Source organism: Perca flavescens, chromosome 12, assembly GCF_004354835.1.
Source record: "Perca flavescens isolate YP-PL-M2 chromosome 12, PFLA_1.0, whole genome shotgun sequence".
NCBI lineage: Eukaryota > Metazoa > Chordata > Actinopteri > Perciformes > Percidae > Perca > Perca flavescens.
The window spans coordinates 21,793,067-21,820,787 of record NC_041342.1 but is presented as its reverse complement, the minus strand read 5'-3'; the positions used below and the strand labels follow the sequence as shown (position 1 = coordinate 21,820,787).

Below are 27,721 nucleotides of genomic sequence, written 5' to 3'. Positions count from 1 at the left end.
AGCAGAAAAAGTTATACTAACACCTTAAACATGCAATAGAATATAAATTAGAGCAACAAGAACAGTTGAAAGAAGAATAGCAATATACAATACATTAAAGGTCCCATGGCATGAAATCTTCACTTTATTTATTTTTTTTTTTTAACATTAATATGTGTTCCCCCAGCCTGCCTATGGTCCCCCAGTGGCTAGAAATGGCGATATGTGTAAACAGAGCCCTGGGTATCCTGCTCTGCCTTTGAGAAAATGAAAGCTCAGATGGGCCGATCTGGAATAAGGTTACCTCCCCTTTCTCTGCCCAGAGAATTTGGCCCATCCATGAGGTCAAGGCCACACCCCACCCTCCACCCCCACCCCCCCCCCCTTCCTCCTCCTCAATAGCTACAGACACAGAAATGGCACATACTAAGGAAAGCTCATTGTGGGACTGGCTCTAGTGGCTGTAATTCTGCACCAAGGCTGAATGTCGGGAAAGAGACTTCAGATACAGTATTAGGGGACCACTAAGGCCTATATAAAAGCATCCAAAGAGCACCATGTCATGGGACCTTTAAAATAAGATAATAAAATAAAGCTACATCTGTATTAAGTAAAATGGTTTAAAAAGGTGTATATGATAGAATTACATACCAACTTTCAGTTTAATATGGTGATGATTGGGGCGCCTGGGTAGCTCACCTGGTAGAGTGTGTACCCATATACAGAGGCTTAGTCCTCAACGCAACGGTTACGGGTTTGATTCCGACCTACTGCCCTTTGCTGCACGTCATTCCCCCTCTCTCTCCCCTTTTATGTCTAAAGCTGTCCAGTCAGCCTGTTCTTTTATCGACTAAAATCATGAAAATAATAGTTAGTTGCAGCCCTGATATCAGCACAGTGTTGTAAAAGTATATAGGATAACATACATGCAAAGTTGATAACATAAATCATCGGTCCCTAAAGAATTAAAAACTAACAACTAAGACAACTGGTATGTGCAGTGAAATGTAGTGTAGATGTGAATGTTACAAAGATACTAATGGTCTGCAAATATCTTTTGGTTTCATAATAATTCAAATTATTGCCTTCCACCTCCCTCTCTTCTTCTTCTTCTTCTTCATCATCTCCCAGGCCGTTGTTTGACATTTTAACTGCAACAAGTACAGAATTTTTAGTCTCCCAACAGAGAGGATAACTTGCTCTCTCTGCATGTCTCATGGATCCTCTAACACCTTTTGACTTGAACAGGGTTTTCTCTTATGTTTATGCTGGCTGAAGACTTGTTTCTTTATGCTTGCGGTACTGTGGAATCATAAACATAAAAACTGCAAAATAGGCCAAAACATAAAATACAAGATGTGCAGCATAATTTGAGACAACACTCACTATGTGATGTCAAGTCATGCACTTACTGGTTCGAGCAGGACAAAGATTGATCTTCTATCAGTGTCCTAAGAAAGAATGAGTGTAGCAATAATGCTCCGTGCAGCATCCGCTCTAATGCATTCTGTCAGTGAAGTTCTGTTATATGTTCAGCTCTAAATTGGATGTAAAGTAGTTACTTCAGATTGTAGTTGTACAACTCTGTATGAATAGGGAAGCAATCACCTCTTGGCAGTAATATTAAAATCTGCTTGTAAAATTGTCAAGCCCTCATCTCCCCAAACAGAGTGTCGCCTGATCTTGAGAGTTTCTCAGCCAGCGACAAATAATAATTCAGCCGTTTGCTTTTCCTGACAAACACCAGCTTTTGGGATTCTTTTCAATCAGCTAATGCAGTGCGTTACTGCTTCACACTTGTTTTCTATTCATAAACACATTGACACACAAATCATAGTAATCCCAGTGAGAGACTTCCAGTGGCATTTTCTTCCTTCTGTGGAGCCGTGTGCAACTAGATGGTTTGCTTTCTGGTCAGCTTTCAATGCAGCTCCCACATATTTAGAGGCTTTCAAGTCTCGGTAATGTTGATGCATGCCTTACTTAAATGTGTACCATATCATACTCTGCATTTAGTCGTGCAACTTGGTGTTCATTTATCAGCATTGATAAATACAAAAGATATGCTCTCCGTAATGTACAGGTACAAAATGTCAATGCTACAGTTTTGCTTTTAATCCAAGATTCATTTTGTTACAGAATAAGGGACTTATTTTTTTCCAAAAGGGAACTAACCTCACATATACTAAACTTAGTATATTTATCCTCAGATAAAAATGGAGTAATATGACAATGTAAAAACACATACATGCTTTCCTTTCCCAGTGTGTTGCTGCATATTTTGGTTTAGTACTGTCACCTGTGGACCATCAGTGGAATGGTGTGTAATGTGTATAAATTACGCATGTGCAGGAGACAAACAAAATGACAGCCCACTCATAGAAACTAGATGTCTAAAACTCCACAGGTTACCGTTAATTGCATCCATGTTGCAGCAACTGCTGCTCAGCTGCTGACCGTGTTGGTTAGTAGCAGCTAGTCTCGCATTGGCAGACCCTCTACCACAGCGCTGCGAAAGAGGTGGAGGTGCCCTGGTTAGCAAATTAGCCTCAGGAAGGAACTTGTACGTGTATGTTCAAAGGTTGTTTTAGTTGTAACAACAGAAAAACTCAGATTGGACAGTCTAGCTAGCTGTCTGGATTTACCCTACAGAGATCTGAGGAGCAGTTAACCATAGTCAATCAGAAAATTACAGCACAAAGAAAGCAGAAGGTAACGCACATCTGGCCGAAAAGAGTATCATCCGTCAGAATTTCCTGATCCCAGAAGTGGAACGTGGTGGATATAGACTAGTGAGTGGCCAAATCAGCAGCTTAACTACTTTCTGTTGCTTTTAAAGCACCGGCATCCACCTCTTCCTTTCAACTCATGCAGTATTTTTGCCTCTCGTCTCTATCCTTCACTCCTTAATAAAAATGTACTTTTCCGCCACTATAGATACACAAACAGACAGACGGCAGAAAGCAGACAGAGCAAGCATAGCTATGTATCTATGCTGTATACTCAGTATAGAAACTAAATCCATAAGAGTGGCATTGTGTAAATGTGTCAAATTAGTGAACATATTACACGTTAAAAGAAGAAAAATCACTTCATTATTCCGTCTGTCACACCTTTCAGATTTCTGATTTGTATGCAGCATCATTTACCATCTTCTTAATGTGGTGTGATGAACATGAAAATGTAAAATTACAGCAGCGTGTCGCTGTAAGCCTCCTGTAAAAAACAGGAGCGGTGCTGCATTGTCGGAGCGAGAGGCTTTTGCATATTAGGGTCGTAACACATTTCTTTGCGAGCAGCCATAAATCTTTTTTACTGTAAGAGAGGGGACCCGGTGTGGCTTAAGAGCAGCTTGAACAGTCAGGGAGAGCTTAATAGTGTCGTGGTCATTGGACTTTTGCTTGGGATTACTCCCTATTGTGAAGCTATCAAGGTGGGAGTGAGAAGCCTGCTCTAAATTATTCAACATTACAAGTGAGATTAATTGATTATTGAGCTTTAGATCAATGATAATCAGTAGTTCTGTGTGTAATTCTGGATATAGGTCTTTGTCTTGATCTCTGTCCCTGGAGAAATCTCTTAAATCGGTCCTCATCTGTTTTGCTAATCCTTGGTTTTTACTCCCCTAGTCTTGGACAGGCATCCCATTAACATGTTGAATGGGCTGCAGAGCTTTTAGAGACTGCCACTTACCTCAGACTGTTTTACTCCCTCTAAAAGATTTTTTGGCCGTAAAAGTGGCTCTCTTTTACCAATCCTATTTAAACTCCTGCTCATTTCTTTATAGACATTGTTGCTATTGCTGGGGAGGAAAACATGGCGCTCACATTTACCAGGGGTTGATGCTTTGATTCTCTTTGAGGGCAAAGACTTTAAGGTGTTATGTTGTAAAGCCTGTTCCTTATGTTGCTGACTAAAATTTGTTAAGATAAACCTCTCAACCTGCACGAGGCTTTCCTTTCCAAATCACTTCATACTCACTTTGAATAAAACATAAATCAAGACTTCTGTTTTAGCAAAACAAATGCCGTTTACTTCTGTGAAGTGTGTTAAGTTCTTGGCTCGGGTCGTGGATAATGATGGGATTCGTTTACTGGAGGCTGTTTGTCAGCGCTTTGATACATGAGGCTAATAGGCTTATAAACCATGAAGTCTAGGTTTCTTTTTATCAAGATATTCTGTGAATTGCAGAAAACTGTTGCGTGAATGACTCAATTTTACCGTGCTGAAGTAAAAAAACAAACATTTCCAGCATATACAGTACATTAGTTTATCTTCAAATTTGAATTTGAACTGCAACTAACAATTATTTCTGATTAATTTGTCAATTGTTTCTTTATTTAGAAACTAGTAAAAAATGCCTATCACCATTTTTTAAAGCCCACGCTAACTAGCATTTAGCTCATAGCACTGAAGTGTCACAGCCTCAGAGAGCCGCTAGCATGGCTGTAGACAGTTAGTCTTAAAATCTGACTTGGACACATATTGCTCATTGCAATTTAACCCAGATAAGCTATCATGCATTTGTGAGCTTTACAGTAAAAAAAAAAAAGCCAATAATTAACCAGTATGAGGTACTTCATATTCAGTTTTGGTGCAGCTTTTTAAAATTCCTATTGCCATTCACAGTGTTTTAATCTCCCCCTCGCCCCCCAAAAAAAAATAAAATGGGGTTGCTGTTGACAGGTGGAGGACAATGGGAAGGTTGCTGGTTGACAGGTGGCCTGTTTCCATGACACCTTCAGCACATACCCATTACCAGTCCACGAGTCATCTACGTGGGAGATTGCATACATGACTTTTGGTACATACAGAGGCTGTTTGATGTCTGTGAGTCTGACACTTTCTCTCTTTATGATTTTTAATTTCTTTTTTTTATTAGAGGCTGTTTATTTTAGTTATCAGACAGTATAGTGAAGACTCCTTTCATTCCACTGCTGCAGACAGACCTGGAATGGATTTAGATTTTTAGCCTTGCTTGCGGCAATGTCGGTCTATCGGTGGAAATTTTGGTACAGACACTCATGTTCCCTGGATAATGAGTCCTAATTACTTTGGTGATACTCTGAATTTTCCTGTAGTGCAACCACGAGGTTGATATTCGTGATTTTAAGTGAAATGTCTCGACAACTATTGGATGGATAGCTGTCATTCATGTTGCTCAGAGGATTTATTGTAATGACCTTGGTGGTCGCTTAACTTTTAATCTATCGGCAGTATGAAAATTTCAATTTGACGAATACTTTTGTTTATGCTAAACTGATTACATTCTCATCAGCCTCAGCTGTACTTTGTGTTAAGTGCTAATAAACCAATGTCATCATGCTAACAGGCTTAACTTAGATGGTGAACATGGTAAACATGAGACCTGCTAAACATCGGCATGTTAATATAGTCATTGTGAGCATGTTAGCATGGAGCTCAAAGCACTTCTTTGCCAAAGTACAGCCTCACAGAGCCGTTAGCATGGCTGTAGACCTTTATCTTACATTTTTACTTCATTTACTTATTGAAGTTTTGCAGTGTGTGGGTGGTCCTCATGCCTGAAAAAACAGGAAACCATTTTATTTTTTTAGACTCATTAATTTGGGTTTTACTGGAGAGATTAAGTGTCCCATGTGGTCTGAATGAGGATGCTTTCTCACCCAGACAATAAGAGAATTTAGGGCAGACACTGAATACTGAAAATACACAGTACTGGCACAAAACATGAGCTTTTGCTAACTAAAAATACTGAAAGCAGTTGAACCCAAGTAGGAATTTGCTGTTCTACTCATTGTACGTCGCTGAGGATTAACGCGTCAGCTAAATGCCCTAAAATGTAACAGAAAATATGCTTAGTGTGTGTGGCACCCTTTGATTCACTGCTGAGCTCTAGTTTACTAATCTGGCTTTGTCTTTTAAAATGAGAAATGAGGTTATATAATCAGTTTGAAATATCTACCCAGTTGTTTCAGACAAAACGGGAGAGAAATTTGCTTTGAAATTTTAGCCAGAGTGTGACTGAAACAGTAAAATGATATAGGTGGCAGTAACTGTGGAAACTGCTTTTGACTTTGACTCACTTTTAAGGCATTCATCAGTTGAACCTAATTAAAAGAATAAATAAAACAATATTACAACATCATACACATTTTTCTCCAATGGAAAAATATAATCGTCCACTCCTTTGGGCTATTACAGTAGGAACATCATTTTCAGAAAATTTCATAACTATTCATCAAAGGTAATCGCACCTGGCAGCGGTCTATTTTAGGGATAAGCGCAGAGTTAATTATGATTTATTATCAAAGCTATATGCAGCACTGTAATGGATTTAATCTTACACTGAATGACTGTGATTTATGAATTGTAACAATGAAATTTAAGAGGCAAGGTAAGACATAATCATGCATTTATTTTGACCCATAGAGGTAGAAACGTTAATTGTAAAACAGACTGCTCAGACACGTTCTCCCTAGACCTTAAGAAGTCTTTGCCTCTGACTCACTGGGATGCTGCGAAATTAATGAGAGAAAACTGCTGGGGTGGTGGTGGGCATAAAAGCATCAGATGCTTTCTTCTGCACTGAGAGAATTATTAAAGTGCTGGTTGCCAGGCGGAGATGAGGAGCTCAGTAGAGAACCCTCGCCGTGAGCTCTGTGCATATCAGGAGAGGGACAGGATTGCTGCGAGGATGCAGGATGGAGACGGGGGGAGGAGGGGTGCTTTCGCCATTTAGCACCATCTGGTCAGTCATTTGGGTGTTTGTGTCTTTTTTATTTTTTTTAATACACGACAGGGGACAAATGTTGCGAATGTGGAGCATGTTAGGATGATGGATGTCCTCCACTGCAGTGTCAGTGAACACAGCAGCCTGGATCATGCTAGCAGCACAGAGACTCTGTAGGGGAGTTCATGTCAAGAAATGAGACGCAGCAGCACAATTATGTACAATCCATGCTTTCTCTCTCTGCATAGTCTCGTATTGCCAGACCTTCCTCCACAGCGCTGCAGAGGAGGGTCACACAACATTCTGGGATGGGAGAAAAACATACTCTGGTTTATTTCTTTAAACCAATCACAATCGTCTTGGGTGGTGCTAAGCGCCGGACGGAGCCACGGTGTACGTTCAAAAGTTAGCTGTCTGGATTTACCCTGCAGAGATCTGAGGAGCAGTTAACCATAGTCCTCATAAATCACCAGAGTTTAAAATTACGGCAGCACCGGAGCAATCCCGTAAGTGGAACGTCGTGGATTTAGACTACTCTCTGCATGACAGGACTATGATCATGATATCAGATTAGATTTTCATATCATTTTTGAAGTGCCCTCATTTCAGTCAATATTGAAACTTCATCAAATCCAGAAGTAAGCAGAAATAGCTGATGGAGAAGGTGCACAGTTAAGCAGCTCTTATATGGACAAAAAAGAACAAAATCAAAAGTAGGCTCAAGTTGTAGGCTTTGGTTAGTTTGACAACCAGTCTATCTTTTACCAGGGTTAGTATCAACCAGCTTTACAAATGTGAAGATTTGCTGCTTTTCCTTTTAATTATTTTGATCATTATTTTCTTATTATTTCATCTTTTTTTATTTTATTTTATTTTTTACTGTGAGGTTTGGACTGTTGGTTGGACAAAACCAACATTATGAATGTGTCACTTTGGGCTCTGGGCAATTGTGACAGCATTTCTCACTATTTTATGAATTTTTACAAACCAAACAATCAATCAATCAGTTGATTAATGGATAATGAATACTTCCTCCACCACTGCAGGCTGGTCATTTAATCAGAAACATCAGACAAACTTTAAGAAGAAAGAAAACTTACCAGAATCTGGACTTTGGCCAGACTTATTACCTTACTCATTATGAATCTGCCACTTTTCACTTTTGCAGCATTTCCTTTGGGTTAATGAGGCATAATTTACTGCTGCACCCCATTTTTAGCTAATGTAGCAGTTGTATTTTACACTGAAATATCAGTCACATGCCACCTCCCTTCAAGTTTTATGATTAAAGCTGATTATGATGACATTTGCCAACTCAAACAGGCAGACACTCCACAGGCTAGGTGAGATTGCATATTAGAAAAGGTTGAGTAGTGATGACAGAGCAGATGATTAAATGTATCATCAGCAGCAGCAGCATGCTTTGAAGCGACTTGAGACACTTCAGGAAAGGTTAAGATTAAGAATACATTTCTACCCAACTGGTATTTTCATAGTATCATGGTTTTGTCAGCACCATGTCTTCTCCCTCCTGGTTTCCATCACCAATAAAATTGAGCACAATTTGACTTCCAAAGCTCACTGTACCGAGGTTTAGCTATTTAGGGAGTACTTAACTTTGTGCAAAATGTCAAAGCAGTGTAACAACTTTTGGTTGTTTGCAGGGATATCAGCGTCCACACAGGGAGTTCAGAGCCTTTATGTCCCTTTTTACCAGCCCTCTGTCCTCCGTCCTCTCACCACACTCATATTGACATCTGCTTTAGGAGGGCATCAAGGCCTTTAACTCAGGGGAGTCAGGGAGAGTGGATCAGAACAGAGAGAGGGGTGAACAGAGTGGGAGGGAAAGAAGATGAGAGTTGAAAGGGTCAGAGAGAGAAATTGTGGATAGGAAATGGTGAAAATGGGTCGTTGGAGTGAGAAAATGTGAAAACAGCTAAGAATATTGAAACAGAAAAAAAGAGATCCCCAACGGACTAAAATCCAATATCATCAGGCCCTAAAGGACTACAGTACAAAGGGAAATTCCAAAAGAAAAGAGATTGTTGCATATCTAAAGACAAAACAGAAAAAGCTATTGATTTGTATTTATTTTTTGAATAGAGATAATATAAGATACATTTAGGGAAAGAGAGCGATTTCACAATTTTAATAAAATATTGAAATGATTGCCCATAAACTTAACCAATGATAAAAAGACTATCAAAACCTTCTGGACAAAGGAAAAAACTTTAACAGAAATAAACAATTTGTTTAAACAAAACTGCTGGACACTGTAGTTTCAAGAAAATGTTACTCAAACAGAAGTAAATAGTGCTTTTTTTGGGGACTATTTTTAGCTGCAGATTAGCACACAATTGGTGGTCTAGTGAGTATGTATAGCAGTAGGACGGTGTATGTGGGATCGACTCAAAATGAACAGTGTTCATTATAATGAAAGGAGAAATGGAGCTCTATGACACAGAGGAATAATATATATCTGGCTATACTGTATATATTTAACTATATAGACAATACTGATACTAAAAGGATCAAATCAAACTGGTCTTGGTCTTTTCATGATTCTTGTGGAGTAAAAAACAAATACAAAATATTGCCAGCCTTATCTTTTTTATAGGCATTGAGCAGTACAGTCACAAATGGACACTGACATTTTTTATAGTGTTCCAGGGGAAACATGATCCAAGGTCCCAGAAAAATAGAAGTAGATATGGTGTATCTGTACCGTGAGACACACTAGACTTGTTTCATTTTGAAGTTGACAGAGTTGTAATGCAGAAATGGATACAGTTTGTAAAAAAGAAAAGGCAGGAGAACTTTGAACATAATATCATGTAAGTTTGTTCAAAATAAAAAGCTGCTGTTGCTATCATTTGGCTAAAATTACAAATTTATTTAACACACCTGTTATTGTAACAGTTAAAGCTTTGTCCTCTTGGTTCATTAGTGTAGCTTTTTCCCTTGTTCGGTCTGATTTCATTACTTTAAGGACTCACACTTGGGTTGAAAGTCAGTAGGATTCACAAAATGTCATGCCATTCTATTAAATAGTTGGAAATATTTAAATTGCCTAAGAGCCACACTGCCATGGCTAATAACATATACTTATACAGTATTAACAATGTACTGCCATTAAAGTAGGTTAAAGGGAGATGAGTTCATCGTTTCAAGTCAAGAGTGTCATTGGAGAGAAAGAAAAAGACGAAATCATCTTAAAAGCGAGCTAGTTTCTGACCCGACAACCAAGCAAAAGATGGAGCTTCTCTGCATCAACAAGCATCTTTTTTTTTCGAGGGTTACCCTTGCGTACTGGTACAAAAGTAAACAAAACTAGACTTGAAGAAAGCAAATTATCTTTTTCATAATGCAGGTTGTGGACGTCACCCCCGATGCTTCATATTGCCTCCAGGCAGAATTAAGAAACGCCTCAGAAAGCCTACACGGCTGCGCATCGCTCATTCCCATCATTAAAATAAATTGCTGTGTCCTGTGGTCTGTGTAAAAAGAAAAATATTACAAAAAAAGCCCTGTTTTTACCCCACGGCTCTGCTATGGATTTTGTCACTGTGTTGTCCCAGAGGCTCCTCAGCTGCTTCAGAGACATAGGAAGACACAGTATGTTGTTTCTCTACACAGAACTCGCCCATGGGCAAACGCAACGACTTGTCTCGCGGCCTGTTTGTATGAAGTAAATAATAACGAAAAGTAATTTGCATCAGCCTACATCTTGCCAGAAAAAACAATTCATATATCTGGATGAAGAACAGGAGGCCAGTCTGCTGTTCATGGCTCTGGAGAAAGGATACATTTCAAAACATCTTATGAAAAAGCCCTTCTTTAGAATGCAATGGTTTGATGGTACTTAGGAAGCAAGTACCATCTCCTGCCATTGCCCTTGACATACTGTAGGCATTGGCTTTATAACTGGAGTTGTTCCCCGTGCAGGACTATGGCTACCCACTGCTCCTAATTAGTTAGGATGGGTTAAATGCAGAGTATACATTCTTTGCATGTGTAAATGTACTTGGCAAATAAAGGAAATATTATTATTAGGGGTGTTGAAATTAATCATTGCATCGATGCATCGTGATGCGGACCTAGGTGATTCTTGCACCGCAGTGACAGACCATAATCGATTATTGCCTACTTTTGATTTTCCAGTCACTCCTTTTTTTAGTTTTTGCCTTTTGTCTGTTGTCTGTTCATACAGATACAATAAAAAGTGAAGTTCATTCTTGAATTTGTTGATGAAAACCATGTGTAGCAGTATATAATAATATTGTTGAGGTGACGCATCGTGGTGCATTGGGATATTGAATCGATTCGAATCATTAACAGGATAATCGAATCGTGAGACCAGTGAAAATTCACACCCCTAATTATTATAGTATACAGTATTAAGCTCGGTTTGACTGGCAATTTCTTTGAAGCAGAATAGGAGCGAGAAAAAGAGATTAAGGGACATAGATGGTTCATATGATGCCTACCCTCCTCCTCTAGGAGAAGAAGAAGACCGTTTGATGAAATGCTCTCTACAGATTGTGTCTGAAGTGATTTGATAAGTCAGTGTGTGGGAGCACACACTGACCTGGCTGAAAAGAACAGACTGCGCTGATCCTGCTTCTGGGTATACTTTTATTAATGTAACTTTATTTATATAGCACTTTTAAACACTGTGTTGCAAAGTGCTTTGCACCATTTAAAGAGTAAAAATCATTGTACTGCTCCAAAGAACAACAGGTTAAGTCTAAATTTAGTTGAATTTGAATTTGTTTTTATAGTGTATAGTTTGTGACTTATGTGAAGAAGATTTATTTATTTATATTAGGACAATGCACATTAATCAACATTTCTGTAAATGCGCCAGTGTTAGCCAGTCGGCTAATTTTCGCATGTCTTTATGGTGGGAAGAAACTAAACTGGAGCACCCGGAAGAAACCCACGCAAGCACAGGGAGAACATGCAAACTCCACACAGAGAGGCCTGGGATGACTTGGGTTCAAACCCAGAACCTTATTGCTGTGAGGCAGAAGTGCTAACCACTGAGCCACCGTGCTGCCACGTAGAAAGGGGTGTCCCTTCTACCTCTATCTTATGGCTGACATTTTGGCCATGTTGCTATTGTAAAAGAGATAATGTATTTCAAGAGACTTCCTGGCTAAATAAAGTTTAAATAAATGAATAAATAAAATACATCGATCTAGCTAATTTTGTTACTGTTGGACACTGCCATGCTAGCTGTTTCCCCCTGTTTCCAGTCTTTTGTGCTAAGCCAAGCAGGCTGTAGCTTCATAATTTAGAGTACAGACATGAGAGCAGTATCGATCTTTTCATCTAACTCGGCAAGCCAAAGCAAATGAGTGTATTTTACAAGATGTGAAACTACTCCTTTCAATCCATGATTTATGGCCTGCTAAAAGTGTCTATTTTTGTTTTTAATTGTTGAGATCAACATTCATATTATGCGACCAGGTACTCCTACAAACGCAGGTGTCTAATTATGTGAATATTTGCATTTATCTTATATTGTATAATATCATCTTTTGTCTGACGTGCAGTCAATAATAACTTTTTACAGTCAGTGATTTCCTTCCAAAATGCAAATCAACTTCTCACAGTAGAGTTGAGTTATATCCCCCTAAGTGTTTTTGACAGGTGTCATATCACATTTGTGCAGCTGTAGAGGCATATATAAAGCACGGTTCGACTAAACTGGTCGTCACTTTGGATTTTCTCGCACATGTGGACAGCTTGCCTGCTGTGAATGTCAAGTGCGAGTTATTGAACAGAGTCGGAGGTAGAGGAGCCTCTCGCTGATCCTCGCAGCTCCTTAGCCTCTGGCGCCCGGCAGGTAAAGCACAATAAGCTCCAGCTCAGTCAGACTTCAGGGATTATTTACTTAGACCCTGCTCAGAGTGTCGAACTTTATTTCTCAAACACCCTTCATTTCCCAGTGCAGGTATCACTGCAGAGTCCCAGCATGTCAGTCCCAATCACTCCTGCCTCACTTGACTCAGGTTTGCGTTGGAGATAGACAGAAAAAGAAGGATTTAACAGAGCTTTTTACGTGTGTTTTCTCATTTTTGTTCAGCTCGGCTCATGCCCAAACATAATTTATTATGTTTCATTTTTCAAGAAAGCTGTGGCAGTGGGGCTAAAGGAGACTCTGTAAAAAGCCAGGCAGTGTCGAGCCAGACCTCATGACACCTTTTGTTTGCTGTCTTTGAGTAAAAGGCTGTGTTTCTCTGCTTTAACAAAACAAGCAAATTACATTTTCTCTGTCCTCTGGCTCTGGATGTTATTTGTCGCCTGCCAAAGCAGGTTCACACCAGGCTTTATCTCTGTTTTAAATTGGCCACACAATAACAACGTCCTCTCTGCAAAGTTGTGCCATTATGATTGGCAAAGGTAAACACATTGTCTGTTGAACCCGTTCACTCTGCATCTCCACTTCTACACACCTGCTTTGAAATGTTAGTTATCAGGTCAGCAGATCCCACCCTTTTATTTATTTCAGCAAGCTTTTTTTCGCTCCAGGACATTCAGCACTCAACTGGGGATGTGGTGTATGTGTGTGAATGAATGTATGTGTGTGTGCCTGTATTCTGTGTGTCTGCTGCTTGAGTGGCAAATCGCTAATGAATAATGCAGGGTAAAGGTGATGTGTTGACAGCTCTGACGGCTGAGAGCTGCCGAGCTGTGTATCACTGATAATGTGCTATTTCCCTTCTGTGCTCCTCCACTCCTTTATTACAACAAAATGCATATTTTTTGTAATTTCAACTCACCACAGCCTTGGCGTCAGTGTGTGCCAGAGAGTTTGTTGGGCCTTCCAAACTAATAGCTAAACTACATTGTGCACTTGGGGCCTTAAAGCCACATTTTACAGTAAGTATGATTCAAACAATAGTTTAGTTTGGTGATTGGTTTCTAAATAAATTCCAGCTAGTTTCTGCCATTTAAGCTCACTGAATTTGGCTGTGTGTGTGTGTGTGTGTACGTGTGCGTGTGCGTGTGTCTCTCGCAAAGAATAGTGGTGTATTTAGAGTCTGCCCTCATATCCTAACTCTATCTCCTACTCCTCTTTAGCCATATTTGCTAATTGCTAATTATCACTAAACTAAAGTACATCCAAGGTCTCATGAGAATGTTATAAGTTTTGCAGGCATGGCTTTAAATTGACACCTGCTAACCCGCCAAATGTGGGTAAAAATTAACTAAAATAACTAATTAACTAAAATTAACATTGTAAAGTTACTAGCCAATTTGGCTGGTGATGAATAAAGCAAATCACACAGCGTCTGTTTGAATCAGCAGGCTGCAGAAACAATGCGACAAGTCATTTTTGTCTGTTTTCTGCCAAGAAATGTGGGCAGTTTTGTGTGTGTTTGGCTTGGAAACGTTGTCTTTATCTGGCAACACTGCCTGTAGTACTAATTCCACATTTCCCATGAACACTATGTTTTGACGTGTCACACAACCATTGGCTATGTGCCTAGCGTGTGTGGTATCGATAACGAGCTACGTTGACACGGAGAAGATGAACGGAACGGTGCAAAACAAACCAGAGGAGTTGAAATGGAAAATGTGTTAGTAAGGAAAAAAACGTATGACATATGAAAAAAAAAAAAAAAAAAAAAAAAGCATGTGGCTAGTGGAAAATCTGATTGGCTAGTAACTTTGAAAATCTACTAGCCATGTTGGCTGGTGATCAAAAAAGTTAAAGTCCTGATTGCAGGTATTTGGTGATGATTGCGATAGATAAAAAGTTAAGGAGTCAAGTTATTGCAATTCATCTTGACAAATGTGTGTATCAAAGTCCATGGTAATCTTACCAATAGTTGTTGAGATATTTCATTCAAAATCACAAATGTGCACCTCGTGGCTAGAGGAAAAGTCAGGGGATCATTAGCCTGGCTTAACGGATGCACATTGCTGAGATAAAGCCTGACAAAGCGTCTCCCATCTTGCCATTTCTACTATCGGGGCTTAGCACCGCCCAGGACTGTTGTGTTTGGTTAAAAAAAATAGGTACAAGCCAGATTCAGCCTCTGGGCACTGTGAACATCTCTACAAAATGTTCCGATATCTGGTATTTGTTGAGATATTTCAGTGGGTGACCAACCGTGACCATCTCTAGAGCCATGGCACTAGCATGGCTAAAAATCTAAATTAATAAAATATATTTGATAGTTTTTTGTTATTTGGTCATAATTATCTGCATTACGTGGGGTGGGGGAGTGTCAGGGGCCACTTGGATTTATGTTTTCTAAAATCCTGTCTAAGGTCCTGTAGCCAAATGATTCAACCAGAATTTAGCTCATGAATCCTTTTCAGTTTCTGTGATAATCACACTTAGTTTGGTCTTACGAACAAATCCTCAGCTGTACAGGGATGAATAACACATTTTACTTGTTAATCAGCAGCAACAGAAGTTAATTTATAATAAGCAGAAGAAAAACAGCTGAACTGACAATGATAAGAGCACCACCTACAGAAACTCCTCAACTTCATCAACTTGATCGCCAGGGACACATACGTCAAGAGTATTATTCACATTGTTTGACTGATCTCTAAATAGTGCAGGGCAGTAACACCACAGCAATTATTACTAAGCACCAAAGATAAGAGACTTACTTAATAAGGAAAGCGACAGAACGCAGCACTGGTAAGCCCAGTGTTCATGTGGCTGGAGAGACTGCCCATTATCAGAAAGTTCATAGGTTCGATCCCCAGAACAGATTTGTCTCTCAGCAGCGTAGTGTCACGTCAAACTGTCCTTGAACAAGACGCTGCAGCCTCCACCTGCTCAGTGGTGCAATCTACACTGTGTAAATGTTTCTCCCATGTTAAAATTTGACCTCCTTGCATTTAATGATGCATGTGTTAGCATAATATGGACTCTGGAAAATATTTAAGGAGGTCTCTGCAAGCCAAAGAATGAATGATGAATGCAGCATCTACTTTATGGCCTTCTTATAATAAAACAAACATTTTTGGGCATTAAAACAGTCAAAAAATGTTTCCACTTGGCGTAATTTGATAACACTAACTGAAAACAAACTATGAGTTGAAATGTAGTTAAGAACTCGAAAGAATTCTCTGACAGGGCCTCTTATCCATTTGTAAAGGCCTCACAGAGTGCTATAATATTTTTATTGGGTTTTAAAGATTTCTATTGTGTCATTGTATATGTTTATATATCTGTCAGTTTTTTAACAATTTTAAGACCATGTTTGAATCATCCCATGTTATTAAAATTAAATTTTTGAAATATTGAAAGGTAAACATGTAATATCTTTAATAGATTTTGGACACAACTCTGTAATGCAAATTAGTTTTTCTTATCCCATTCCATCTCATCAGCCACCTCCACCATCTCCTTTCCTTTTAATTATTTAATTAATTATTTGTATATCATTTGAAAAACTGGCAACAATGACAAGAGACAAGGAAATTACATGTCTTCTCCATCAAGTGTTAAGTGACAGACGTAATGAGAAATGTAGATGTGATGTTTCTCAGTGATATGAAGTCATATTTACATAGTTACATTGAAACAGGCTGGATTATGATGTGAATTGGTTATTATTCAAAGACATGCATCAGTCGAATGCCGGCTGCTTTCACAGCACAACAATATACAGTGCCTTGCAAAAGTATTCACCCCCCTTGGCTTTTTACCTATTTTGTTACATTACAGCCTTTAGTTCAATGTTTTTTTAATCATAATTTCATGTGATGGATCAGAACACAATAGTCTAAATTGGTGAAGTGAAATGAGAAAAATATATGCATAAAACTATTTTTTAGAAATAAAAAACTGAAAATTGGCATGTGCGTATGTATTCACCCCCTTTGTTATGAAGCCCATAAAATGTTACATGTGTTACATGATCTGTCATTACATATACACACCTTTTTTGAAAGGCCCCAGAGGCTGCAACACCTAAGCAAGAGGCACCACTAACCAAATACTGCCATGAAGACCAAGGAACTCTCCAAACAAGTAAGGGACAATGTTGTTGAGAAGTACAAGTCAGGGTTAGGTTATAAAAAAATATCCAAATCTTTGATGATCCCCAGGAGCACCATCAAATCTATCATAACCAAATGGAAAGAACATGGCACAACAGCAAACCTGCCAAGAGACAGCCACCCACCAAAACTCACGGACCGGGCAAGGAGGGTATTAATCAGAGATGCAGCACAGAGACCTAAAGTAACACCGGAGGAGCTGCAGAGTTCCACAGCAGAGACTGGAGTATCTGTACATAGGACGACAATAAGCCGTACACTCCATGGAGTTGGGCTTTATGGCAGATTGGCCAGAAGAAAGCCATTACTTTCAGCAAAAAACAAAATCGCACGTTTTGAGTTTGCGAAAAGGCATGTGGGACACTCCCAAAATGTATGGAGGAAGGTGCTCTGGTCTGATGAGACTAAAATTGAACTTTTCGGCCATCAAAGAAAACGCTATGTCTGGCACGAACCCAACACATCACATCACCCAAAGAACACCATCCCCACAGTGAAACATGGTGGTCGCAGCATCATGCTGTGGGGATGTTTTTCAGCAGCCGGTACTGGGAAACTGGTCAGAGTTGAGGGAAAGATGGATGGTGCCAAATACAGGGATATTCTTGAGCAAAACCTGTACCACTCTGTGCGTGATTTGAGGCTAGGACGGAGGTTCACCTTCCAGCAGGACAATCACCCCAAACTCACTGCTAAAACAGCACTTGAGTGGTTAAAGGGGAAACAGGTAAATGTGTTGGAATGGCCTAGTCAAAGCCCAGACCTCAATCCAATAGAAAATCTGTGGTCAGACTTAAAGATTGCTGTTCACAAGCGCAAACCATCCAACTTAAAGGAGCTGGAGCAGTTTTGCAAGGAGGAATGGGCAAAAATCCCAGTGGTAAGATGTGGCAAGCTCATAGAGACTTATCCAAAGTGACTTGGAGCTGTGATTGCCGCAAAAGGTGGCTCTACAAAGTATTGACTTTAGGGGGTGAATAGTTATGCACATTGACTTTTTCTGTTATTTTGTCCTATTTGTTTGCTTCACAATAAATAAAAACATCTTCAAAGTGGGCATGTTCTGTAAATTAAATGATTCAAATCCTCAAACAATCTGTTGATTCCAGGTTGTGAGGCAACAAAACACGAAAAATGCCAGGGGGGGTGAATACTTTTGCAAGGCACTGTAAGAGAAATGAGAGTTTTAGTTAATTATTTCTGATTTACAGCAATATTTTCCACACAACTGTGGAAATTACTTTTTTTTTCAAGCTGTTGAAATGCGTCTGTGCAGGTTCCTATCAATGTTATTGTCCCAGTCTTTCGCTCTGTGATTTAATTTGCCAGCAGGAGACTTCTGGATCGCGACAAGCTTTGGTTAATTTAAATTTACTCTTCTACAATAACCTGTTTAGCTGTGATAAAGGTTCATGACTATAAGTAGTCCAGCTACAGCTTAAAACATCCCTGTGATTTCCTTTTTAGAGGTAGATTATTTAAGACAGTGGTTCCCAAAATCCAAGGGATCAAGAAATGGTTAACAGAAAAGGACAGCAGAGAAACCATTTTTCTGCTGCACCAAATTACTCCTATTTTTTTTTTTAACACTTTCCTCTAATCTTTGCTTTTTAGCCATGCTAGCGGCATGGCTTTGTGGATGGCGGTGGGTTGGTCTGTCTTCTGGTTGGCCAGGTCCTCCACTTTGGTCCAGACCTAGTTTTTTACAGTCTAGGGTCCAGCCTGAAATATCAACTAGCATAACTGTGTGATGGATTTCCATAAAATTTTATAAATTTATGGTTCCCAAAGGATAAATCCTAATGACTTGATAATCTCCTGACTGACTTTACCTGTAGCGCCACCATGAGGTTTACATTTTAGTTTTCAGTGAAAACAACTATTGAATGGATTTTGTACAAACTTTCCCCTCAGTATGAATTACAATAACCTTTATTTCATTTATTAAGATGATTTTAGTTTAATTGGGTTTAATTTGGTTTATTACTAAATACCTGCACATCTAATGACATTCCCATGCCAGCCTAATGTTAGCATGCTAACACACTAAATGAAGACAGTGACCATGGTGAACATTATATCTGCTAAACATCAACATGTTAGCATTGTCATTAAGAGCATGTTAACTTGCTGACATTAGCATTTAGCTAAAATCAGCTGTACAACCTCACAGAGCTCCTAGCATGGCTGAAGACTATTAGTCTGGTTTTCCTGTGAATTACTGAATGATTTTATAGCTGAGAATTATTCATTTGTTATTTGGTTGAATTGGTCACTGCTGGTAGACAATGCATCGGGATGATGAGGGGGAACAAATAGACATTCCTTCTTTTTTTTTTTCTTTTTTATGGATCACATGCCAAAAATGTTGAGAAACAGTTGGTTTGTGTTGAGCACTGTCCATGGTGCTGATCCTGGAGCAGCCAGGGATGCTGGAGCTGTCCAAGGCACTTTAACAATAAGGCAGCATTCCTGCTGGTGCTCTAACTCTGACAGGATGCGTCATGGCATACAGGATTTGCTGTTCTCAACATCCATGTTATTTTAGGAAGAATGTCAATTTCTTCTGGTTTTTTAGTCTTTAATTTGCCGTTCCTGTGGACCACTTTGTTATTTTTTTTCATCTCGGTCCTCTCTTGTGGAGCACCATAGAGACATGGAATATAAAGGTTGTAAACCATTCTAGTAACTGATATCTATTGGGACAATACAAATAGGAATTATTTAAAGAGTTTACACATTAGTAAATTAATCCATTAGTAAATGCTAAGAGAAAGAAAAAATAATAAGCACCGGGTAAATGGAGAAACAAATACAAAAAGCAATTACTCTTTTCAATTTCCTGATGAAAATATGTAATTTGAATTTAGTTTGTGAATAAAGATATATATTTTTTTCTAACTGTTATTTATTGTGTTTGGGTATTAATTTGTAATTTCATGTATGTATTGATTGATTTATGATGTTTTCTTTATAAATCCTTTTTATTTGACTTATTTATTGGTGGATTTATATATTAATTTGTAAACCATTTTGATAATTCTCCTTTTGATTGTCCATTTAAAATTTCAAAGAATAACTTCATCAATATATTGATTTGCAATTTGTTTTTATTATTTCCTGTATTTATTCTCCAGTCAGATATCAATGAGTAGATGCTTTATAACCATTTATATGACTCTGTGGTCCTCTATAATCTCTGTGCTGATACTGTGTCACACTGTGTTGATGCTGCCATTTTCCCCCCTCATCATTATCAGTATCATGCTGTGCACTCAGTTTAATTTATACAAGGTCTACAGCTACTTGTAGTATTCTGCATTGCTGAAAGGTAGGGCCCCCTCTGGGAGCGCAGAGCCCCCTGCCATGCGGGTGTACACTCTATGACCCACTTACTTGTCTGGTTTCGAGTGAAGATTCACCTCACAGTGTGTTAGTGTGTTGTGTGTTAGATGATAATCTAACAAACAAAAAATAGATGCTTCCTTTATTTTATTTTTTTACTTTGATAGGTCATAACACCACAAGTACGATGCTGATGTTGTTATTGATAGGCCCACGGGGGTTCCTGCGTCATTCACAGAGCACGACGTGTGTGCTGCTGTTGTGATGATGAGCTGTTCAACAACCCAGTAACGTATACTGAAGTGTGAATTTTACAACCTCTTTAACATTTATGTACAAAATAGTAAATGGGTCTTTAACATTAGAGAAATGTCTTAATAACTAATAGGAAGACAGACATATGGTTATACACCTGGGGGCTGTGCTGCAGATGCATTTACATGTTTGATCCCTAGCTGAGGCTCTGATTCAGAGTAACCTACAATACAAACAGATAATAGAATAATTTTAATTCTGCTGCATTACAAGCATACAAGAGCAAAGTACAGTACAAAGGTCAGAGAAATGGCGTCTTGGAATCTCTATAGGTGTTTTTGTTTTGATGCAAAATGTCTTTTTATGCAAATTAATATTACAGTAAAAGAGCTGTCTTTGTGTGTTCGCAGGATCCAGTCCGGCTCCTACCTCAGCACCGGCTGGTTCACTCTCATCCTCGCCATGGACATGTGCAAAGAGATCCATATCTACGGGATGATAAATGACACCTATTGCAAGTAAGACACCAACTATAACCTTCCATACTTGGATGAAAAATGCTCATGTTCCGACAAAAACTTTGAAAACTATATTCACATTCGCAGCAGCGCCAGCCAATCGCAGCCTTCCATAATTGCGGACTGCCCAGTTGGAATACATTTTCAATTCCACAGTTTGGATTTAATGGCTGAATTTCTATGCTGAAATCCATATTGGATTCTCTGTGACGTGAATACCATTATGTTTTCCTGCCTAGAATACCCAGCAGGCTGCAGAGTCTCCGATGCTGCGGGTGGCTGGGCTGAAGCACCCAATTCCTTCGCTGCTTAAAGTTTTATTTGTATATTGGCCTGTCTTCTTCTCTCTGACTCTTGGGTGAGTGATTACTGTCTGGCTGCGAGGCCACAGGAGGGATGACAAACAAGATGCCGTTGCTCTGGGCATTGGCTGCTTGGTCTCAAGTCATCTCAGTCTTGATTGACTCGCCTTCTTTCTCCCTACATCTCCACTGCGCTCCCGCAGCTCAACCTGAGCACTCTCTCTATCCCCCCGAATCAAACACTTTTACCTAATACGCAGTGAAAATCCTGCCTTTTATCCTCTCCATGTTCCCCGTGCACAGCGGGAGTTGAAATATAAACAGCCCCAGACACATGGCAGAGAGGAGTGATAATTCAACCAGCACTGAGGATTTTATGATTCAGTGAGGCAGTTAGGTGGCAGTGTTCTCTACCTGCCTGTCTCTCACTTGTTTCCTTCCTTCCTGCATGAGACAGGAAGATATTTTGTTTCACTGAGATCCTGAATGGACAATTTATTGTCACACAAAGTGCTATTGGGCGCCAGCTGCTCCAGCACAACAAGAAGAAGACATGTTTTGTGTGACGATGTTCACAGCTCTAGTCAGAATTGACCTCTGCAGATATGTGCGCTGGATTTCCAATAGGTGCTGCAGGGAGGGTGAAATTTAATTTATTTGTTAACGTTGGTGTGCCCCACTGTGTGACACAGAGAGAAGAGAGGCAGTGATTGGGCTATGTATTACTGTAAGCTGGCAGACAGCCATAGTTGCGTTCTCGCTGTGAACCTCCTGACTGGCTGATGTGATGGCTGTTTCTCTTCAGTCTGTGTTCATTCTCCCAATGATATTGTACATGTCATCTTCTCATAAAGCCGTCACTCGCTACTGGAAACCATCTGAAGAGTGCACAATGAATCTATTCTACTGTTTTTAATGGTTTGAAGAAACTGTAAACAGGGTGACCCGTCATGAAATTCAGGTCAGAATGGCTTAACTGCCCTACTACTGTACATTACTCTCTGCCAAGGAGGTTATGTTGCCGGTTTGGTTTGTTTGTCTTTTTGTCAACAGGATTATGGAAAAACTACGATTTTCATTAAACTTGGTGGAAGGGTGTAGCATGGGCCAAGGAAGAACCCATTACATTTTGGAGCAGATTGGCCTTGGCAGACGTCTGCACTCTTCGAGTGCCTTTCTAGATTTACTTTGGCTAAGAAAAGGAAAAAAATTTTGTTATGATATTTTAGAAAATAATAATAGTATTTATTGAATAAATTTGGCCACCAACAGCAGCTCCTGTTTTTTTTTAAATGACGGAAACCTGCCGAAGTTGAATATTGCCCGGGGCAGCCTTCGTTCAAACTGCTGATGCTGTCCTGAAGGATCTTCAGTTTAATAATTTAGTGTGCCTATTATTTCAGATAATAGTTTTTAAAGCTGGAATTTGCTGACTGGAATTTTTCCCAAACTGTGCTGAAAATGTACCAGCCCAAAATTTGGTCTCACAAGTAAAACCATATTAAAACAGTATATTATTATATTTAATATATATTATTTATGTACCTACACAAAAAAAATGTGAATTCCAATAATAGAAGCAAACTGATATTGCACAATCAGAGCAAAATGTTTTCGTGTATTGTAGACCTGGTTTGGAATGACAAACACCTATGTTACTTTACAACGCAACATATATTATGCATACCGTGTTATTTAACTTTTAACAAGGGCGGGGTGATATGATCAACAACATATCGCAAATGGCAACATCCTTCATACGTGTAAAACTAAAACTTTAGTAAAGCAATTTTGTTTGCAGTTTGCTTGGAATAATTAATTTGAAACAACAGAAATTTGTAACAATAACATGATGATATAATTGCAGCCCAACTCTACTTTTAACTTTCATTGTGACGCACTGCTCTGATTAAATCTGCGCTGATCTGATTAAATGTAATCAATCAGCCAATTATGTGCTGAGCTGAATCAGATAAATCCTGTCGCATCTCATCTCATTATCACTCATGTACTTAGTGGATGACATTTTAAACAATCACTGCACTCATTAAATACATGCCTTTCCTGTATGATGTCGCGCCACTGCTTGTTTATCCTGAAGCTTAATAATCAGAATATTATATATATATATATGTCAAATGTATACATTTCTTCTAAAGTTAGCAGAGGCACTCTTTATTTCAGGCGCTGTGTAAGAACATACACAGTTTATAATAATTACAAAATATGACCTGAAAGAAATTAAATTATGTTTTGGTCTCTCTCTCTCTCTATCTCTCTTTCTCTTTCTCTCTCTCATTCTTTCCTTCCTTCCTTTTCTCTTTAGGACGGAGGGTTACAGAAAGGTTCCCTATCACTACTACGAGGCGGGCACCCGGGACGAGTGTGCAGAGTATCTGCTCCATGAGAGCGCCCCCTACGGTGGGCACCGCTTCATCACCGAAAAGTCTGTGTTCACCAAGTGGGCCAAAACTCATGCCATCAAGTTCTTCAACCCACTTTGGCAGCTGTCGTGACCCTGGCTGAACCGACATGGAAATACTACACCATCATCGTCATTATCATCATTGTCGTCATCTGGGGACCAGCTGGGCCTCTACGCTGACCGAAAGTGTGTTCCCTGATGTGCACAAACATCATTCTTGGCACAAATTTCACTTCATATCCATTTTAAAAACGTTGGTTGATGGCTGTTTGTCAAGTTCTGGATGGCTAATATCCAGGAAGTGCTGGTTGTTGTTTTTTTGAAGGCCACTCAATCAGACAGACTGCCGGTCAATCCTGGACAGCAAAAACATATCTCTTGCTTCTTAAGTCTTTTTCCTCTGAATTTGAAAGCTGAAGAAAGTGCCCAGCACGCCGCTCTTTATTGACTAATCGATCCATTCGCTGCTCTGTGAGTTTAGCAAAGGATGGCTCGTAGACTAATTTAAAAAAAAAAAAAAAAAAGATTAGAAAACAACAGGAAGAAGTGAAACCATCTGTTCACTTTCTGTGACCTCAGCAGCTCACATGTCTGCAGGCCTGCTGAATTAAAGTGTTTTTCAGGACTGTAGAGCTCAGCTGCTGTCAAGACGGGTCACATTGCCATGGATGCTTGACGAGCTCGCCTACTCTGTTTCCTCTGCGCGTCTGTCTTCTTCTGCCAGGCTGTAATTAATCTATAACAAGTATCATTCAGGCCTTTGTCTCTGACTGAGGGATCATTGAAGGCAATTTTCAATTTACTCTGCAGCGTCTAAAAAAGCTTCAACAAACAGGGTCATTTGAAAAAAGGAGACAGCAAAAAAAACCAAGGTGAACGAGAGTTGTACATGTAAATCAGTTTTTTTTATATCATTATGCTTGGTTGTTAAGCTGTGTGTAAACTCAGACAGCTTAAAGATGTCAGCTTTTTATTTTAATTTTATAATGCTGTGAAATCTTTTGGCTTGATGTCGGTATAGGTTGCTAATTTATTCTGCAGAGACAAGTTGCTAACACTCTTTAACAGTGTGCTATTGACAATGTGGGCATCACAAGCACATAGAGCAATGTGCAATAAGAAACTCCATACTTACGGAAGGAGTTAAATCATCTGTGGCCCCGCAGAGGGAGAGATTTATGTGTGCAGTGAAACCATTTGAAGTTAATTGTATTCTATTATCATTTTGTGCCTGCAATATACTCTGCAGTTCATTGTATAGAGACAGAGGAAGAGGCTCCCTCTCTCTCGCTTGCTCATATTCTCATCCAGCTTTGTGCCTCTTTGTGTACAGTATCACTGTGTGAACACATATTCCCATTTCTCTTTGAACGCAGTGTGCATGTCTCCTGGTTCAGGTCATTACATTTGAATGCATCTGATTCAGGACAGTGAAGAATAATCAGTGGCGTGCTGAGGTGTGTAGGTTGGCCGGTAGCTATGGAGAGCTGATACACTGACTGTGACCGTGACTCCACCCCCCCCCTCCCTCCTTGAGGCTGTGATTAGTGTCCCGGTCAGAGCCGCTGCCCAGAGGGGAGGACTGGAAGGATTCAAAGTCTTCTAATTTAGGCGACTTGATGCACAGGGTCCCTGACGACTGTAATATACTGCAGCAGAGCTTCACAATCTCACTCCTACTGCACTGTTTACTAGCACACATAGGCACTCCATTTTGGACTCTTTCTCAGTAAGCATTGGTTTGGTGATTTACAGGTCAAAAGACATGTAGGTTTAAACTTGCGGGTTTTTGGATATGTTGGCCGAGATGTAGCTACCGTTGAGGTAATGCTGTTGAAAAAATTATTGTATGTAACTGAGACATCTATAAAAACTACCTCGCTTTCCACTGCTCAAACGTTTTCAGGACCCCAGGAACATTTTTAAGAAATGTTTCCTGCAGGAAACAGGGTCTAAATTCAGTTCCTTGCCCCCCGAAAAGTTCCCACTGTGTGTAGCACATACCCCCAGGAACTAATTGACTGGCGTGCTCCTGTATAACTTGTGTACAACATTCATTCACACAGCAAGCAAGCAAACAATAGCCACTGGTATTCATATTATGACTAGCAGTGGAAATTTCTTCTAATGTTTGTTGATGTTGCATGTAACTGCAAAAACAATGACTCTTTGTTGTTTTGTGTGAAAAATTGCATCTCAAACAAAGCTGCATTTGTTGATCCATTATAAGTCCAATTTCAATCTTCACTGTTCTTCACTTGCAGCGGAAACACAAACAAAAATGTTTTTGATTTTGTTCATGAGTTTAGTGCCTAAAACTATGTGGTTGAAAAGGGGCTAATTAACTTTTCAAGCTAATTTAGTTTTTCTTTAAATTTTTTTTCATCAAACTACTATTTCCAAGAATGAACTTTCATGCACACTGATGGGAACTTCAACTTATACATCTGAGCTAATGTAGATTGTGTGACACAGTTGAAAGCTCCAGAAAAAGCTAATATTTTAAATTTATTCCACTTTTAACCCAGATGTCTAGACATATTTTGTCCTGCAAACAACCCAAACCCTGCTTTCTGGGTTCTTGTGTGTCAGCTGCATGTTTGGAAAACAAAACATGTTTGGCTTGAGGAACAGGAAAAGAAAATCTGATCCCTTTCTGTTTTCCATACAGAGTAAGGCACCCCAAAACTTACAAAGAATGACCTACAACTCTAAACTCATTGTAAGTCCGCCTAGCTGACAAGAGCATCAGCAAAATGTAAAAACTCCCTATTTTAAATTCCACCTGGTGTAGCTCCGCGTGTAGGAGATGACCGTAACACAGGCGGGGTCAGGGGTCAGATTTCCTGTGGGACGACACTCGTGCTCGAGAGGTATGCAGTATCCCGGCACTGTGAGCATCTGCAGATCAAAGTATATCAACCACACAATGTTAGTAAAGCAGAAACACTTACGGTATTATTACTCCTGTTAAGGAAGAGGGAAGATAAGATCTGGGCCTCTCAGTATCTTGATACTGAATTCATACAGTATGCCATGCATGTTACATGATTAATGTACATATTTTATACATTTCCACTCAGCCTGTGATTGTGCAGTCATCTGGCAGCTTTCCACCAATCAGTTTTACCTCTGCTGTACAGTATAGTCACCATTAATTGTAAAGCGCTTCACACCTAGATTTTAAGTTGTTTAGTCGTCTCATCTTTTTGAGGTGTGTTAGGGTGCATTATGTAATTTGTTTTAAATTGTTTACTCAACAACTGGAAGAGTTTCTTTCTGTTCATCTTCCATCCTTCTTTTAATTAGTTTTTTTTTAAAATAATGGTTGCTTTTATTTTTTGTTGATGCAGTGGTATGTGTGCTGCATTGTTTTTCTGCTGCAGATTGCGTGTTGCCAACATTTTCTGCTGCTTCAGGCTGTGCTCTCGGTTATTTTTCTCATCAACAAACGCTTCATTGTTCTCAGCCAGAACACACTGGAAGAATATCCATAGATATTATGGAAAATACGCCCTTATATAGGCTCCCATGAATCATCTGTCGCTCGCAGGAAGAGGACTGGAGACACATTAGCTGTGAATTAGGAACACTATGGATGAAAGTGTGAGCATAGTGGGAGTCAAAATATTCTTTTAATTTTCAGGGATACATTTTTTTCAAGATTTGTTTTAACTTTAAAAGGAACAGTTTGAGTTTTTGGAAGAAAAAACACACTTAATCGCTGTCCGGTAGTTGGATCACAAGTTTGATTATACCACTCCTATGTGCAGCCAGCAGCTGGCTAGCTTAGCTTAGCACAAAGACTGGATTCAGGGGGAAACAGCTAGCCTGGCAAATGTCCAAAGGTAACAAAACCCACCTACATGCACCTCTAAAGCTCATTAATTAACAAATATCTCATTTTAATTAATAAATATAAAAAACCAAGTGTAAAAACAAGCTGCTCTGAGCTGTTGCCAGGCAACCAGCTGAAACTCCAGAAAGAGCGAGCCTCTGCTTCACTAATATCTGTAACTCAATTCAATCTCTCATTTAGCACTTCTTACATTGGTCTTTCTGGGGGAAAAAATGAAGCGTGTTCCTGGAGTTTACTTTGCATATTCTTAAACAAATCTGCACCCATTACAGCAGGTACTACAGTATT

At 39.4% G+C, this 27,721-nt stretch overlaps 1 protein-coding gene across 2 annotated transcripts in view; it reads left to right on the top strand.

Moving 5' to 3' along the window:
- Positions 1–27,427, top strand: part of st6galnac3 (ST6 (alpha-N-acetyl-neuraminyl-2,3-beta-galactosyl-1,3)-N-acetylgalactosaminide alpha-2,6-sialyltransferase 3) — a 75,139-nt gene extending 47,712 nt beyond the window's left edge. For both annotated transcript variants that reach the window (XM_028594262.1, XM_028594264.1), the window contains 2 exons: positions 20,740–20,847; positions 23,476–27,427. In XM_028594262.1, the coding sequence (XP_028450063.1) occupies positions 20,740–20,847; positions 23,476–23,665 (298 nt within the window). In that variant the 3' untranslated portion in view covers positions 23,666–27,427. The remainder of the gene's footprint in view (positions 1–20,739; positions 20,848–23,475) is intronic.
- Positions 27,428–27,721: the final 294 nt, after the last annotated feature.